The sequence below is a fragment of the Podarcis erhardii genome (assembly GCF_964252035.2).
Source record: "Podarcis erhardii genome assembly, chromosome: 7".
Classification (NCBI taxonomy): domain Eukaryota; kingdom Metazoa; phylum Chordata; class Lepidosauria; order Squamata; family Lacertidae; genus Podarcis; species Podarcis erhardii.
Genome location: NC_138511.1, coordinates 27,076,029 through 27,093,113, shown reverse-complemented (window position 1 = coordinate 27,093,113; position 17,085 = coordinate 27,076,029). Strand labels below are relative to the sequence as shown.

At 44.6% G+C, this 17,085-nt stretch overlaps 2 protein-coding genes across 2 annotated transcripts in view; one reads left to right on the top strand and one right to left on the bottom strand.

Moving 5' to 3' along the window:
- The window catches only part of LOC309346951 (chymotrypsin-like elastase family member 2A), a 207,434-nt gene that overhangs the window by 128,723 nt on the left and 61,626 nt on the right, over nucleotides 1-17,085 (bottom strand). The gene's annotated exons all lie outside the window — the stretch shown is intronic.
- Nucleotides 1,419-16,428, top strand: PINK1 (PTEN induced kinase 1). The gene is made up of 8 exons (XM_081871057.1): nucleotides 1,419-1,859; nucleotides 3,024-3,320; nucleotides 6,186-6,289; nucleotides 7,856-8,038; nucleotides 9,234-9,397; nucleotides 11,464-11,591; nucleotides 12,218-12,454; nucleotides 13,414-16,428. The coding sequence occupies exons 1-8, from the start codon at nucleotides 1,509-1,511 to the stop codon at nucleotides 13,672-13,674; spliced, it is 1,725 nt and encodes a 574-aa protein (XP_081727183.1). The 5' UTR covers nucleotides 1,419-1,508; the 3' UTR covers nucleotides 13,675-16,428.

The following is a 17,085-nucleotide window of genomic DNA, read 5'->3' as shown; positions in this document are numbered from 1 at the left end:
ATATATTGCAGTGGTCTTGTTTGCCATTTTGTTGTTGTTGTTTGCAACTCCCTGCTATGAGAAATCTGCTTGCTCTCTTTCCTTATGGCCTTCCCACCCAAATTATGGGTTTCCTGGATAGATCTGGCCAGCCACTGGCTTGCTTCACACACCAAATCTCTCTCTTAAAATCTGTATGGTGCAAAGAGTACTATTGACTTTTTCCCACCACAGATTAAGACCAGAAAAACCGACAGGTTAAAATACTCAAAATCTTTTTCTCTCTCTGTGTGTAGGTGCATTCTGCACTAGCTCAACAGTACTCTTGTCCACCACAGCCTAGGAATGATTTGGCACGAGCAGGTGGCAGCAATAAACAGTATTACATAATGTGCAATAAATCAAATAACAACGGGCAGATTAAGTTAGGAACAGTCAACAGGTTAAAAAACAAAGAAACCAAGAACACCCTTAAAACATTCAAATATGTAATATGTAATATAGACTGCACTCGGCACATGCTCAACGGCACAAGGACCAATACAAGAACATTAAATGGGAGAGCAATCCTCCCCCCATTGAATGTGCTTGTGTTTCGTTTGTTTTTATGTTACACATTTTGTGTTTTTATACTGTAAACTGCCCCTTGATCTTCGGATTAGGGGGTTTATAATCTTCATTATATACCTTTAGGCGCCAGGCAAAAAAGTTCCTTTTAACTGGGCACTTTGGTTGATTTGATTGACATCCTATGCCCTTTGAAAATGTGGTGGCTTTGGGGGGTGGGATATTGGGTTTATTTTTTTTAATTTTGATTATATATTTTGTGGTTTTATATTTTGATTTTGTTCTGTGAACCACCCTGAGACCTCCAGGTATAGGGTGGGTTGTGTGTATATTATATTATTATTATTATTATTATTTTAAATAAATAAATAAAGTTGAATAGTAATCATATATAATAATTACTTAATCATTTTATTACTTAATATATTTTATTTAAATTATAATTATTAAGTATATTATACATTTTTATTAATTACATTATATATATATATATATATATAAATAATAATTATTAATTTAAATAAAAATAGTTCAATAGCAATAATATATAATGATTTAATTACTTATTATTTATTTAAATTATTTATTATTATACATTTTTATTAATAATAATCATTAATGGATGAGAACAATCCACATAAAAGCAGGAAGATTAAAGCCGCACGTTTTGATTTCAAAATAATAATAGCAATAGTAAAGACACTGTGCTCGAAATCTACCGATGCGGAACGCAGGCTGCACTCTGCACATGCCCGAGGGCAGGCTTGCCCGCTTTCCTTTCCACCACGGCCTAAGAATAAACAGGCCCTCCCGGCCGCGCCGCAGCCCCGCCTCTGCGGCGTCACAGTCCTGGCCGCCGCCGCAACAACAACAACAACAAGGACCGCGAGGAGGAGGCCAAGGGCAGCGGCGGCGGCAGCTAGAGCAGCCCCGGTCCGGGCGTCTTGGGCAGCGGGGCGGAGATGGCGCTTCGGCAGGCGCTGGGCCGGGGCGCGCGGCTGGGCCGGGGCCTGCTGTGGCGCTGGCTCGGCGGAGCGCCTCCCCCTCCTGCGCCACCCAAGCCGGCCGCCTTTCTGGCCCGCCGCCCGCAGCAGCCGCCGCCGGCCCGCCCGGGCTTCCTGCGCGAGGCCGCGGCCCGGCTGGGCCTGACCGGCGGGCCTCCGTCGCCGGGCCTGCTGCTGTTCCGGCAAATGGCGCCGCGGGTCCCCCTCGGGCCCCGCCGCCTCGGGCTGGCCTTCGGCCTCGGGCTGGCGCTTCTGGAGCCGGCGCTGGCCGAGCAGAGGCAGGCGAGCGAGGCCTGTAAGGGCATCCAGGTAAGCGGGCTAGGCCTCGTTACTATGGCAACGGGGGCGGCCCTCAGCATAGATTTGGGACGTTTATATTTATTGCTATACAGTATTTCCATATCAACCCCCTCCCACACTTCCTTCCATAGAGTTTAAGGTGGTTGGTTGGTTGGTTGGAAGTCGCTTTGCGCAAGAGAAAGCGACAAACAAATTTAGTCAATAATAATAATAATAGTGATAATAATAATAATTGATTGCATTTATACGCCCCTCTTTTTCTCCAAGGAGCGTCCTCCCCGTCTCTTTTTTTTAATTCCAACAACCACCTTGTGGTTGGGTAGGTTAGATTGAGAGGCAGTATCTCCCCCATTGGGGTTTGCCGGTGAAAAGGAATTTGAACCCATGCCTACCAGATCCTTAGTCAGACACTAACCTCAGAGGGGTTTTTTGGGGGGGTCCACAACTTTTTTTGCGGGGGGGGGGAGACGGGTGGCGCTGTGGGTTAAACCACAGAGCCTAGGACTTGCCGATCAGAAGGTTGGCGGTTTGAATCCCCGGGACGGGGTGAGCTCCCATTGCTCGGTCCCTGCTCCTGCCAACCTAGCAGTTTGAAAGCATGCCAAAGTGCAAGTAGATAAATAGGTACCGCTCCGGCGGGAAGGTAAACGGTGTTTCCATGCGCTGCTCTGGTTCGCCAGAAGCGGCTTAGTCATGCTGGCCACATAACCCGGAAGCTGTACACCGGTTCCCTCGGCCAATAAAGCGAGATGAGCACCGCAACCCCAGAGTCGGCCATGACTGGACCTAATGGTCAGGGGTCCCTTTACCTTTCCCTTTTACCACAACTTCCAGTGTTTCTCTGTCGCTTTCTCCACACTGCACATAATTTTATAAACTTCTATCATATGTCTCCTCTTACTCGCCTTCTCTCTAAGTAAAAAAGTACGCAAAGCTGCAATATTTCCTCATAGGGGAGAGACTCCATCCTTTTGGTTGCCCTTTTCTGAACCGTTTCCGACTCTTACCTTTTTAGAGGTGAGGCAACTAGAACTGTACACAGTATTCCAAATGCGGCCACACTGTCTCACCTCTCCTTCTGCAGGAGCTGCTTGGAGCCGACTGAAAAGCACTGTTATCATAAGCATAATATGATTTGTATTTTCTCTTTTGTTGTTGTTTTCCCCCATCCAGACAATATTTATCCAGAGGAACAAACCTCAGAAAGAGCCCCTGGGCTTATTCCGCCAGCAAGGCTTCAAATTGGAAGAATATTCCATTGGACGATCTATTGGCAAAGGCTGCAGCGCAGCTGTGTATGAAGCAACAACCCCTTTTGCCATGCCTCACAAAGCAAGTTCGGAGCCAAAAGCTGATCATTTTGATCATTGCGATGGTTCAGATGCCCAGACTGGAGGGGGAAAGCTCTGCCAAGTTGGTTGTTGGAGAACTGGCTTCCCGCTGGCAATCAAGATGATGTGGAACATTTCGGTGAGGATCCTGTGTTTGGTTTGCTCCTCAGGTGTTGAAGGAAAGTGCATTGAAACCTCAGTCCAGTGGAGCAGTAATTGATGTTAATCTAAAATATATCCTGCAAGAGCCAGCAGTTGCTACCGTGGTGTCAATTATTTCTTCTGAAAAGTGCGATAGGTTTCTGGGGAGAAGAAAAGCATAATGAACAGCTTGACTGGGAACAAAACAACAGTTCTGCCTGAGTAATGCAGCTCTCACAGTGATCACAAGCAGCAGCATCAGAAAATGCAGTGTGCCGTAGTGGTGGAAATGGAGTGCTTCTTTTTCCTGCAGTGTTGGCTTTTAAAGAAATCCTTTAAAACCTTTGAGGAACATAATGCCAAACCACAGTGGCCAATCCTTACTCTGCCTGTGCACTTCCTCTTCCATCCCTTCACCATACTTGTTCAGATTCCCTCCCTTCGTTCCGTATTCTTGGCAAAACATAATTTGCCGTATTGCCCAAATGATGCAAACTAGTTTAGATAACCCAGCAAACAATGGTTTGATGAGAACTGGGGGAATTGCTGTCTTAAGGCTTTCTTTTTTTTTTTTTTTAAGTAATTTTTATTGACGTTTCCACAAATTTTTATCAAAACAAACAAAACATAAAACATAACAATAAAAAACAACAACATACAACACATATAATTTCAACTCTTGATTTCTTATAACTTACTTTCCCGACTTCCTCATACCTCCCCTTTCTGTATTCTCATGTCTAATTAATTGGTCAGCAAATCCTTCCCTTACTTTCAACTTAATTTTAATAACACTCATTTTCTTTTAATTTAACTATTACCGCTATTAACCCCTAATTTTCTCATCCAACATCAATCTAACATTCACTAATCTTTGAATATTTCTTTAGATAGTCTTTAATTTTTTTCCAATCCTCTTCCGCTGTTTCTCTTCCCTGGTCTCGGATTCTGCTCGTCATCTCTGCCAAACCCATGTAGTCCATCACCTTCATCTGCCGTTCTTCCACGGTGGGTAGATCTTGTGTCTTCCAGTACTTCACGATGAGTATTCTTGCTGCTGTTGTAGCATACATAAAAAATGTTCTATCCTCCTTTAACACCAATTGGCCGACTATGCCCAGGAGAAAGGCCTCTGGTTTCTTAGGGAAGGTGTACTTAAGTACCTTTTTCAGTTCATGATAGATCATTTCCCAAAAAGCCTTAATCCTTGGGCACATCCACCAAAGATGAAAGAATGTTCCTTCAGTTTCTTTACATTTCCAACATTTATTGTCGGGCAAATGATAGATTTTTGCAAGTTTGACTGGGGTCATGTACCACCTATAAATCATTTTCATAATATTTTCTCTCAAGGCATTACATGCCGTAAATTTCATCCCGGTGGTCCATAACTTTTCCCAGTCAACAAACATAATGTCATGACCAATATCCTGTGCCCACTGTCTTAAGGCTTTCTACACCAGGGTTCTGTAAATATGACTCTTAGAAGACATCTGAAAGCAGCCCTGTACAGGGACGCTTTTAATGTTTGAGGTTTTATAGTGTTGTTAGTATTTTGTTGGAAGCTACCTAGAGTGGCTGGGGAGACCCAGTCAGATGGGCAGGGTATAAATAGTAAAATTAAATTAAAATACGTGAGCAAGGGCAGTGGACATAAGCATTCTAGCTCCAGCCTGATGCCATTTCAGTCGTTGTTCTTTAGTTCCAGAATGACTGAAAGGCTCTTTGCTTTGACCTCCCTTGTAGTAAGTAAGTAGGTATTCCCTATGCATAAGGGATTGTGTGTTTGTGTGAACCTGAGGTTCATTCATGTTGTACCAGAAACCACAGTTTGGCATTACTCCTGGACCAACCCACTGAATGGGAATTGTCCGGCAGATTAACAGAAAATAAAAAATAGAAACACGGTATCAAATATGATGCAGAAACAAACTTCACTAAAATTCAGCAACTGGGGCACAAGTAGATGGGGACTGGCCCATAAAGATAGGCAGGTGGGTTATAATTTCTTTCCCCTGCCCACAATGTAGTTTAAAAAGTAACCGTGTTTGAGAGAAATTCTTGCAGGTAATGGGAACTGGAAATGCAGGTGTATTGAATTAAAATCAGCACAATTGTGTTCTGTTCACGTCTTATCCCACCAATGTGTCCCTGATGAGTTTATAACTTGTGTGAGTTCTGGGCCTCATTAAAAGCCCTCCTACAATTAGTTTGAAAAGAAGCCTCCTAACAGCTCCCTTTCCAGCCATTATTTTCTATCCTCTCTTCATTATTGTTATTACTGGGTTTCCTCATAGGGCTGTTTTGAGGATTGCAGAGATAATACATGTGACTCAAAGCCAAATATGAATATCATTGTTGCCATTATTGGAACCCCCTTCTTTTTAAAAAGCTGTTTTATGCTTCAGGATATTTACCATATGTTGCTAAGGGATTTTTATATTTTTTATTTTTGGAGAAAGGAGGGTGTTTGGGACCTTACGTATTTTGTAGTCCTATCTCCAGATTTCCCCACATCCCTTCTTTTTATGATACACTGCATCAAAATGGGGATGGGTGGCGCAGAAATCGAATTCAGTACTTAATTCATTCCGGAGGTCCATTCTTAACCTGAAACTGTTCTTAACCTGAAGCACCACTTTAGCTCATGGGGCCTCCCACTGCCGCCGTGCCGCCGGAGCACAATTTCTGTTCTCATCCTGAAGCAAAGTTCTTAACCCGAGGTACTATTTCTGGGTTAGCGGAGTCTATAACCTGAAGCATATGTAACCTGAAGCGCCTTTAACCTGAGGTACCACTGTATTTAGATGAGGCAGCCTTCATTTGAACACAAGGAAAATAAATCATGTTTGTGCTCTTGCAGGCTGGTTCTTCAAGCGAAGGCATCCTCAACTCCATGTCACAGGAGCTTGTTCCAGCCAGCGGCTCAGCCTTATCTGGAGAATTTGGTGCGATCACTCCTCCCAGGTATAATTTGTTAATTTTAATGATGTGGGAGAGGGAGCTGATTCTAATGGGAGTTGTAATCCAACACATCTCAAGGGCACCAGTTTGGGGAAGGCTGTTTTAAGTACATGCAACTTACCGTATTTTTTGCACCATAACACTCACTTTTTTCCTCCTAGAAAGTAAGGGGAAATGTCTGTGCGTGTTATGGAGCGAATGCCTGCGGGTGGCGGGGGAGATCTGCTGCAGTCGTGAGCAGAGGATCCATGGTTCCCCTTCCTTCCCTCCTCCATGGTTACAAAGCATGGATCCACATGGATCCTCAGGATTTTTGCATTGGGCTACTCCAAACTCACTGTCAGATCACATGTCTGTGGCCACAGCATGAACCACAAAAATCATATATCCACTATTTCGTTTAGAATATTTTTTTTCTTGTTTTCCTCCTCTAAAAACTATGTGCGTGTTATGGTCTGGTGCGTGTTATAGAGCGAAAAATACGGTAATTAAGATTGTAAGCTGCTCAGGGTGCAGACCTATTCTTTTATTAATATGCACAGTAATAATGCACAGCAGTAACAGTCCTACTATCCCTATCCTTGACTCATTGTGTCCATTCTTCTGTTGCTTTCCTCGTTGTCTGTTTTATTTCATAAGCTCCTAGCAGCCAGAGACCTGTCTAGGTTGCCTTGGTAAATTGGAAAGGCAGCACAAACTGCTATGGTACCTTAGAAATAATAACAACAAAGTTTTGTTACACCTTAAAAACTAACAAATTTATTATGGCATAAGCTTTTGTGAACTAGAGTCTACTTGTTATTGTGGTTGGGGATGGAATTGTGAGTTCAGAGGGAAATGAGGTGCAAGAAAACAGCAGACAGTGACAATTCATTTAGATCTCAGAATGCATGCAAAATAAGCTTATTTTGAATACATTCTAGCTCTGAGTTGGCACCCTCGTGCTTCCAGCATTTCATTTCCTTCTGAGCTTATTGCTTACAGTTCCCTCTCCTCTGTGTTCCTGCAACTGTTAATGGATCTAACAAAGCAGATTCAATTCAACAAAAGCTTATATGCCATAATTTTAGTGGTTTAAGGTGCCACAGACTCTTAATCTTCATTGCAGCAAAAACAATAACATGGTTACCCTTGTGGAAATAATAGCAGTTGTTATGCAACAGTTAAAGCATATTGTTTGTAGTTATAAATGGCACCTTTGTCCAGGAGCAAAGTTCCAAACCTCTGGTCAGGCAGCCCATGGGTCATTTTTCCAGTATATGGTTGAAACTAGTCAGAGCCACAAGGATGTTGAAACAAAGATCAAGGCACAGCCCCCAATAGCTTAGCCATGCTTTGGCTATAATAGGACAATTAATACATTTTTATAGAGAGCGGAGCAATCAATGACAAAAAATTATACCTGGCCATAGAAGAGCTGGGTTGAATGCAGCCTCTACTCTGGCCCAGAAAACATAATGGCCTACTTTAGAAAACACACCACTTAGAGATTGCAAATTCATTTTGCTAATTAAATCTGCAGTAGCAATGATAAGTGGTTGTAAGCGGTAACAAACTGTCTTGAAATAGGCAACTTGTCTTCGGGAAGAAGAGGCTGAAACCTCATCCAAATATAGTCCAGGTGCTTCGAGCATTCACATCACACGTCCCACTGCTTCCTGGTGCAACGGTGGACTATCCAGATGTTCTGCCCTCCACACTGAATCCCTCTGGAATAGGGCACAGCCGCACACTCTTCCTAGTGATGAAAAAGTAAGTTGGGAGAGAGGAGGGTGGTCCATGGATTGTATGGCTGCAAAGTGCATCTGGCTTCTAGCCTTTATAGTTTGGGACAAAAGTTGATCCTCTGCTCCCAACAACAGTGACTGAGTGGCAAATGTAGTTTCGGAGCTCTCATCATCCCTGAGCATTGGCCATGCTGGCTGGGGCAAATGTGAGTTGGAGTTCAACAACTGTTGGGCCACAGGATGGGGAAGGCTGGTATAGCTAAATGATTAGTTAAGATGCAAGACTGGAAGATGAAAGGTAAGGAAGAGAATCCACTTCCACTATCACCCCAATACACTGGAGCTTTCTATAGTTAATGCCTTCATCATTTTTAATCCATGAGAACTAGAAACTTGATTTTTTTAGAAGAAAGAAAGAAAATGAGGAAAGCAGAATTAGCTCCACATCATGTCCAGTTCCATCAAGGATGAGGCCATGGTGCGGTTTGGAGGAAGCTGGCCAGACAGTGAGCTGTAGCTGAAGCAGGGAGATGGGTCAAGAAGCAGAAAGCAAGGGTAGTTGGAAACAGGTCCTAGGAAAGAGACAGTGTGCTCTGAAGAGTGCAAGGTGCTAATTGCTCTGAGCCATAATTTTCAGGAGTCATTTCAACAGTTTCTCTCTCTCTCTCTCTCACACACACACACACACACACAGAGAGAGAGAGAGAGAGAGAGAGAATGAGAATACTGGAGAAGAAAACAGCCCACACCTTTTAGCTAGTGAAAGGTGACTTAATTTTCTGGTGATGTAGTGCATTTATTTCAAATACCCATAGCAAAGGCACCTTCCTGTGCTTTTTCAAGCTTTCTGCTGCTGTTAATGAGCAGCATCATGCCAGGGCCATCTCCCATTCCATGGTGACATTGTGAGGGAAAGTGGGCCCAGGAATTACTCAGGTCCTGCTTGCAGGCTTCCCATGGATGCCTGGACTAGATGGGTCTTTGGCCTGATCCAACAGGGCTCCTCATGTTGCCCTATACCACCAAAGCAAGGAAGGAGTTGGATGGGAGATGTCTCTGCTATCTAGAACTCCAAAAAACAAGCTCATTCCCACATGAAAATGATGTTCACTGCACCACCAAGGATGAAGAGAAAGCAATGTTCCCATTTTCAGCCAGATTTAGGTGTTGCTTCTGGAACCCCACTAATGAGCTGCCTCTTCCTTGCTTGCTCCATCCAGCTACCCATGTACGCTGCGCCAGTATCTCTGTGAGAGGAGCCCAGCTGCCCACCTGGGCACCATGATGATCCTGCAGCTACTGGAAGGGGTGGACCACCTCGTTCGACACGGAGTGGCTCACAGGGATTTGAAGTCTGACAACATCCTCGTTGAGTTTGATGCCGGTACGTAGTGCATCTGCAAAACCCGTGCGTGTATCTGGTCAGGGAGAAGTGATGAGCAGGATCATTGTGCTTGGAATGGAGAAAACAGGCAGAGATCTTCAAAATGCTAGAGCAATGGCAGAAAACCCTGGCATCAGGCTGCTCATCATCACATATCACCAACAAAAAGCATTTTGGATGGGGGAAACCCAGCTTCGAATCACTGCTGGGGCACACACCTAGGCTACCTCACAGGTTTGGTGTGATGATTAAATCACACAGAGAACTTGGTTGGAATGTCACCATACAAATATCATAAACAATAATTGCAGGTGCCCTCTTGGAAGGGACACTCCCCATTATATGTCACACAGGATGTTCCAACTAGTCTTGGTGCTGCTTAGAAGATGCATCTTTCTTGCACCTAGGTTATAGGCAACCCAGGAAGCTGCCTTTGCCTGAGTCAGAGCATGTTTGGGGTCCATTGAGTTGAACCAGTGTTGACTGGCGGTGGCTCTCTCGGGTCTCCGTCCGAGAGAGGTCTGTAAATGGAGATGCCAAAGATTGAACTAAAGACCTTTGACATGTGAAGCAAGTGCTCTGCCAGTCAGCAATGGCTGCTCCTAATGAGCCTAGGAAGCTGACATAACAAGTCTTTCCCTTGCTCTATCTAGCTCTATATTGGCTGCACTGGCTGCCAGCAGCTCTTCAGCATTTCCAACTGGGGTCTCTCCCCAGAGATGCTGGGGATTGAACCTAGGACTTTTATGTATGTTTGCAGAGTAGATGCTCTACAACTGAGCTAATACTTCAGTAACAAATGGGGAAAATGGAGTTGGGGAGAGCCCATTTTTGGTCCACTGAGGATCTTAAGCTGTCTCAGGCAGAAATGCACTAGGCTAGAGGAATGGATTCTTCCAGCCTTAAAATTAAATGTAGGCAAAGTGGTGATAGGAACACCCAAAATGGCCTGATCATATTGGCTGCCCTCCAGCCCCACAGTTGCAAATTGGTCAATGGATTTTCTCCCAACTCCCTGATTTTGGACATCTGTGGTTTGCCTGGCTGCACAGCAGCAATTTCTGAAGTCCCAAAGTACAAATAGGCTAATAACTCAGTGCTTCGGGATCGTTAAGCAGTAGGTAATCCCAGGGCAAATTCACGCTCTGCTAGAGCCCAGAGCGCTTTTGGCCCACTGTCAGTTTCTGGCGTTGGATATGTTAATTACTCTCAGCCTGACTGAGACTCAAGTGGGCAGGAGACAAGTAAGGGCAAGCAGAGCAGAGTAATTAACGTCCGCAGTAGAAGCACATGCTCTGTTCCCTCTGAGAAACGCTTTGTAGCACAACGTTGAGGCAGAAACTGCAGGGGAAAGATTTGGTCTTGAACGAAGGACACAGCTAAAGGTGGCACCAGAAATCCGTGCTTGTGCATCTCCTGATGCAGAGTGTGTGCTTACTTGGTGAAGGGTGGTGGTGAATTAGGTTGGGAGCGTAGCACTGGTTTGGTGGGGTTAACCCTCCCCACCTCAACCTTTTCCACAAAAAACCTTCATTATTTTTCAGTTTCTGAAAATACATCCTTTATCCCTACCCCCAAGAAACATTCCATGCATATGCAACTATCGCAGTCAAATAATGTAGGTTTGTATAACAGTTTAGAGTTGATTATAACAGTTAAGTGTCTTATGACCCCTTCCCAAACACTGCTATCAGAGAAATCATTCCAGATCGAGATCCTCCTCACCCCACATGGGCCACATTTGGCAGGTGGATGGATGGGGTTGCCCACCTGTCAATAATCTGATGCCACAGTGATGTCAGGTGGCCCATATTTGCATAGTGCTGTGCATGGAAACCACAGTCAGCTGCCAGCATTTGCAAAGCACTGTGTTTGTAGTGCTGCTGATCAAACAAGCCGTGTCTAAACCTGCTCCACATGTGGTGTCATATATGCCCTTGAAGGAACCTTCGGGGGGGGGGGGTTACAGCCCTAGAGACTTGCTCCTGCTGTCCATTCTGAGTGCTAAGCTGGGCTGCTGTGTGTCTGTTCAGAATGTAACTCTGTTCCCTTGCCGTCATTTGCAGCTGGGTGTCCAGGGCTGGTCATCTCAGATTTTGGCTGCTGTTTGGCCGACAAAACAGTTGGCTTGAAACTTCCTTTTACCAGCTGGTATGTGGATCGTGGGGGCAACGGCTGCCTTATGGCACCAGAGGTAACTCTCTCTCTCTCTCTCTCTCTCTCTCTCTTTCTCTTTCTTTCCCTTGGTATAATAAGGTTTGTGTTTTGTAACTTTAACCATTATGTCTTAGTCGCTACCTTCCACACATTCATGTACCTGCGGTTTATTTATTTTGGCTTTATTTTATGACTGTATTTGTTTGACAGTGATCTATAATTGTACATGGGCTACGTATATAGCCACCAGATCCCATTTGATAACCTTATCCTTTGCAGAATCTTGTATAACATTTCGTTTGAAAATTTATTTGTATTTTATTTTTTTAAGAACTACTCCAAATTAGATGTGCCTTTGCACTACACGTGCACATTTTAAAAATGCAGTTAGCTTCTGGGTTAGGCTGATAATAAATGCGATCAAAGCGGGCATGAGAAGCAATGTTATCCCTTCTGCCCCTGCTGTGCCAGAAGTGGCATTTTACCAAAAAGTATATGCCAGCTTCAAATTCTCTCCTCCATGCCTCTCCTGATCCCATTAATTATCAGCCGCTCCTCCAAACAACAGCAAGCAATTTGCATTTAAAGAAACCTGCTTGGAGGCATTTAAAATTTTGGCTGGCCTTGTCTGAAGGTTTGTTTTCCGTATCTGTTTCCTGAGAGGTGGTCACTGCTACCCCCGGCCCCGGGGTTGTGATAGACTACAGCAAAGCAGATACATGGGCGGTTGGGGCAATGGCATATGAGATCCTTGGTGCCCATAACCCCTTCTACGGCAAAGGGGGAGCCGCTCTGGAAAGCAGGAGCTATCAAGATAAGGACCTGCCGCCCTTGCCAGAAACTGTACCCCTGGAAGTGAGAAAGCTGGTTGGATTGCTGCTTCGGAGGGATCCGGCCAAGGTGAGAGTTTCTCTCTTCTTTTCCCAAGGGCTTCCACGCCTCCCCACATCTTGCTTAGCAATGGCCATAGAAGTCAGTATCCTGCAAAAGACCCTCTGACTGAGACCAGAGGGCTGGGCTTCACCTGCCACCTTAGTACAGTCTAGGCAAATGGCTTTCGTTGGACCAGCTGTGGCTGATACAGTAACAGAGGATATGGTGCTCCCAGGAATCTTTGTCAGGAAGAATGGGTAGCTGGCATGCTCTTATAAGTAAATACATATATGCTCCAATTTCATTAAAAATATCAAAGTGGTGTATGACAAGAAATGCCCGGGGGGGGGGGGCAGACAGAAATAAATAAATATATACCCCCACACTCTCTCTCTCTTTCTCTCACAAACACACCAGAATCACAGATCACCATCTAAGAGTAGAAAAGATGTAGAAAAGGCAGCATAGAAGGTTTTCAGCAAATGTCCAAAAGTTAACATTGAGAACACCCACTGAGTCCCTTTTGGAAGAACATTGTACAAGACTGGGCCCAGGACATCAAAGGCTTGATTTAGTAATGGTATCAAATGAGTGCAAAGTTGACTATACAAAACTTTCCCAGATCTTCTGAATTGTACACTTTTTAATTTTATTTTAAACAACTGGAAACTTAGGAAGCTGCCTGAGGCCAGGTCAGACTGTTTGTCTAGCTAGCTCAGCATGGCCTGTGTTCACATAGCCTGATAAGCCAGGATTTGCTGGCTTACCATGATTGATTGAGTTCAAACGGCATACACTAGCACCTTGCCTGTGTTTGAGTGCTTTCTACAATTCTCCCCCTTTCCCCGGAGAATGTACTTCATTCCAATGGGGAAGTTTGCAAACAGAAACCAGAGAAAGGCACACCAGAGGTGCACACCTGAATCAGGTTGGTAAAGCAAACTCTGCCGTGCCTGTGACTTTCCCCACCTCCTTTCCTATTTCAGAGGCTCTCTGCACGCGTTGCAGCCAACATCCTCCACCTGAGTCTCTGGGGTGGTGATGCTCTCAGCCTGGAGGACCTGAGACCCGCCAAGATGGTTGGATGGCTTCTTCACCAATCACTCGCCACCTTATTGACAGATCGCTTTGGAGATGGGAGCAAAGTTGAAACAACGCTGAAGAGGTGTTTTCTGGCAAACCTGGAGTATGAAGATCTCTTTGAGGCGGCCGCCCTGCTCCACTCTTGGAGGAGCGTAGTGTTGTGATGGGCTCAGATCTGCTCACAGCTGTTGCTGACATTTCCTCTGATGTTCCACTAAAAGCATTTAAACTGGCTAAGCTACCTCTTCCTTGCAGGCCGGAAAAAAATACTGTAGGTAAGAAGCACTTTCTAGGGATTGGAGTGTTCTCATTGCAAAGGTAGATTGGGTTTGGTTCTGCTGAAAACCCCCCCAAACAAACCTGATGTGGTCATTGCATTTGGCCAGCAAAAAAAATTCAGGTTGATTGTGTTGCTTTGAAAACAGAGTAACTGGCTGCAATAGTTCCTTTTCAAGAATTGGGTCTCTGCTTCAAACAAGAGTCTCTGTTGAGAGGGGAGGTAGCATTGATGCAAACTAGATTTCCTCAACTTAGTGCCCTCCAGGTGTTTCCGAGGGGGATGATGGGAGTTGTAGTTTAAAACATCCAAAGGGCAGCAGATTGGGGAAGGCTGATACAAAATGTGTGCTTTTTCTCTCCCTCAAAGCTGTTTATTTTTTGCCATTTAAAAAAGGTGATGAAACTACATTCTTTCCCCCTCTGCTTAGATATCTGAGGGTAGTTCCATGCCACTATTTTTCCTGGGGTGTGTCCATGGAGAATCGAGTGCCCTTGGATTTATGAATTCAGTTGCCTCCATCTCTACTTTACCAGGGAAAACACATCAGACAGAAGGGGGTTGGACTGGGTCTGAAATAGCTTCTCCCGTCCCTTTTGACTGGAGTATTGCCCAGACAGCTCCTTGTTCATGCAGAGCCTTAGGAAAATGGGGGGGGGAAGAGATTTTATTTCTCTTATTTCATAAAATAATTTGCACACTGCCCCTTGGTCCTCTTGTTGCATGTCAGGCTTTCACCCTCCAGATGTCTCCCAACTCCCATTGGCCCCAGCAGCCAGCAGGACCAGCAAGGGTTAGGAATGATAATAGTTTCTGCCTGGTAGTTTCTGGAGGGCGCCAGGCTGGGGGGGGGGCCTTCTGGAGGAGCATTACCATGGCACTGCTGCAACTGGTTGTAGGGAGGGAAGCAGCCCACTCCCAGCATCAAGGAATTCTTACCTGTCTTTGGATTCTTTTGTATGTGACCCATCCAAAGATCTGTTCCCCTGACAGAAAAAGTGATACATCACTTCTGGAGTTGGAGTTCCTTCCTACTGAAATGAAGATCACAGGATTGGGAGCAGGGCAATAGAGAGTGGGGTAAAGGAAAAAAAACCCCTTCTGTCCTGTGAGCCTAACAGGGGCTTTAGGAGGGGATGGCTCCTCGTACCAGTTCCATGCACCCCAGCTGAAACAAAACCTCTATAGGATTGCTCTGTTGATCTTTCTTACTTTGTCCTTCTAGACTTCCCCAGCCAGAATGCATGTTAATTGTTCAATTGTTAATTAATCAGTGAATGAGCACAACAAGGAAAGTAAGGAAACTATTCTAGAGCCAAAAAGATAAACACGTTTAATCTAAACAGGGCACCAATAATATCTCCAAGGGTCCTTAAACAAAGAGACAAGGTTACCTGAACTGTAATGCGCACAAAACAAACTCATTTAGATAAGGTACCTGCTGGAAAGAACAGCTGTATATTTTGTGAATGCAGAGCTGAAGGGAAGCACATACCGGTCCCTGCCTAAGAGCCACTGGTGGCATGGATTTTGGGTTTGAATATATATGTTGGTCTATTGTAAATCATCTTGGGATTGAAAGGCAGGATGTAATCTTCTAAATAATGGGCGGCTCACCTTTGCCCGCCGCCACCCCCGAGGATGTTGGAGGCTGCAACATTTGGCCAGTGGTAAAGGGGTGTTGGGAGCTGCAGTCCAGCAACAGCTGGAGGCCCAGAGATGCCTAATCCTTGTTATAGATAAGTGTGGGTGGGGAGTCTGTGTGAAGGACAAGAATGTTATAGGGAAGCAAAGTGAAAGGAGGACTTTGAATCAGGAGGAGAAAGCACCTTCCATTTGGACTGGAGTACTTCTATATATTTTTTTGCTAATTGGGGTAGGAGCAGTGAAGGGTCATTTGCATTTAAGACATCCAAATATTCCAAGTTTGATTCTTTTCTTTATATTAAAAAAGAGAAGCATCACACCACTTTGATGATCCAGCTGCAACAAAAAATTCTGTCTTTGCTTTGCCATCCCAATCACTTGCCTATCAAGGATTCCACATGTTTGCCTGCATGGAATTCCTGATCATTCATAGTGACCAGGCCAAGCAGTTTAAAGGGTGCTTTAGTGGCACAGGACTTCTAAAAATATATATATTTCAATACTAGAAAGGAAGTTGATGGAATCCCAGACCACTCCATGCAGTTGATTTCTAGAAAGCAACTATCACAGTGATCTGCCATATATACTTTTGGAGACTATTTTAAGACTTAAAAACAGGGCGGGGGAGGGGGTTGGTTCACATGACATCTGCAACTATAAAACAATTCCCATGCTGGAGGGTGCAAGAGTCCCTGGATTATTCCCTCTTCATATGATGAACAAGAGGAGAGGTGAAAGGGCTGGGGTGGGGGAGAGAAGTATCTACCTAAGCTTTGGCATCACAGTAGGCTCACTGAGCCACCTCTCATTTGGCAGAATGAATAAATGTTGATGTTCTACTGAATTACTTTGGGGTGTTAATAGTTAGCCTGTGTTGATCATTCTTAATTACTTTAGTTAGACTTGGTAGCTGTTGAGGTGTTTGTTGCTAGTTGGGAGAGTGAATTAGGTTACCTATTGGTGAAATAAAGTGTGTGTTACTTAAACACTAAAAGAGTATTTGGACATTCTGTTTTTTGTTCTGCACCAGGGCACTAAGGGAGGACAGATTCCAGGGTGTCTGTGACAGGCATCCCCATTCTGAACAGCCGTACTGAAGGAATGAGGGTCTCAAAAAAATTGGATGGATTCTTTCAGATACTAATTGCACACCTGTGTACATTCCACAACAAAGCTGCACAAGCATATGTTTTAATCCTTTGTAGCAAAACCCAGCCTTCCGAGAATCTCAGCTTTTGTTTTAAAACAAGTCAAGTCCTTAAGGCCATTTCTCACTTAGACATGCAGACATTCCTTTGTCTACATGATTAAAAGGTGCAAGAGAGCCCTTCCATCTCTCTCTTTCCCTACTGAATTATTTGTTAAGGTTTTAAGGGTCAAAACCCAGAACAGTGCCTGGCAGTAGAATTCTTAAAAGGGCAGGAGCAGGAGATTTTGGGTTCTGTGCCAATGTCTTCCACCTCCCATCATTCCCATCACCTGCTGTCTAACCCTTTTGCATGTTGTCCGCTGCCAGTTCAAAGTGTGAATCCCTCTTAACAAGGGACGGTTCAGCATTAAGTCAGGGTTGGGAAGCTGCAGGCAGGATGGGGGCCAATGGGTGTGATTGCCCTATGTGGGCGACTTATTTTGCCTTCCTTAAAATAGGTTT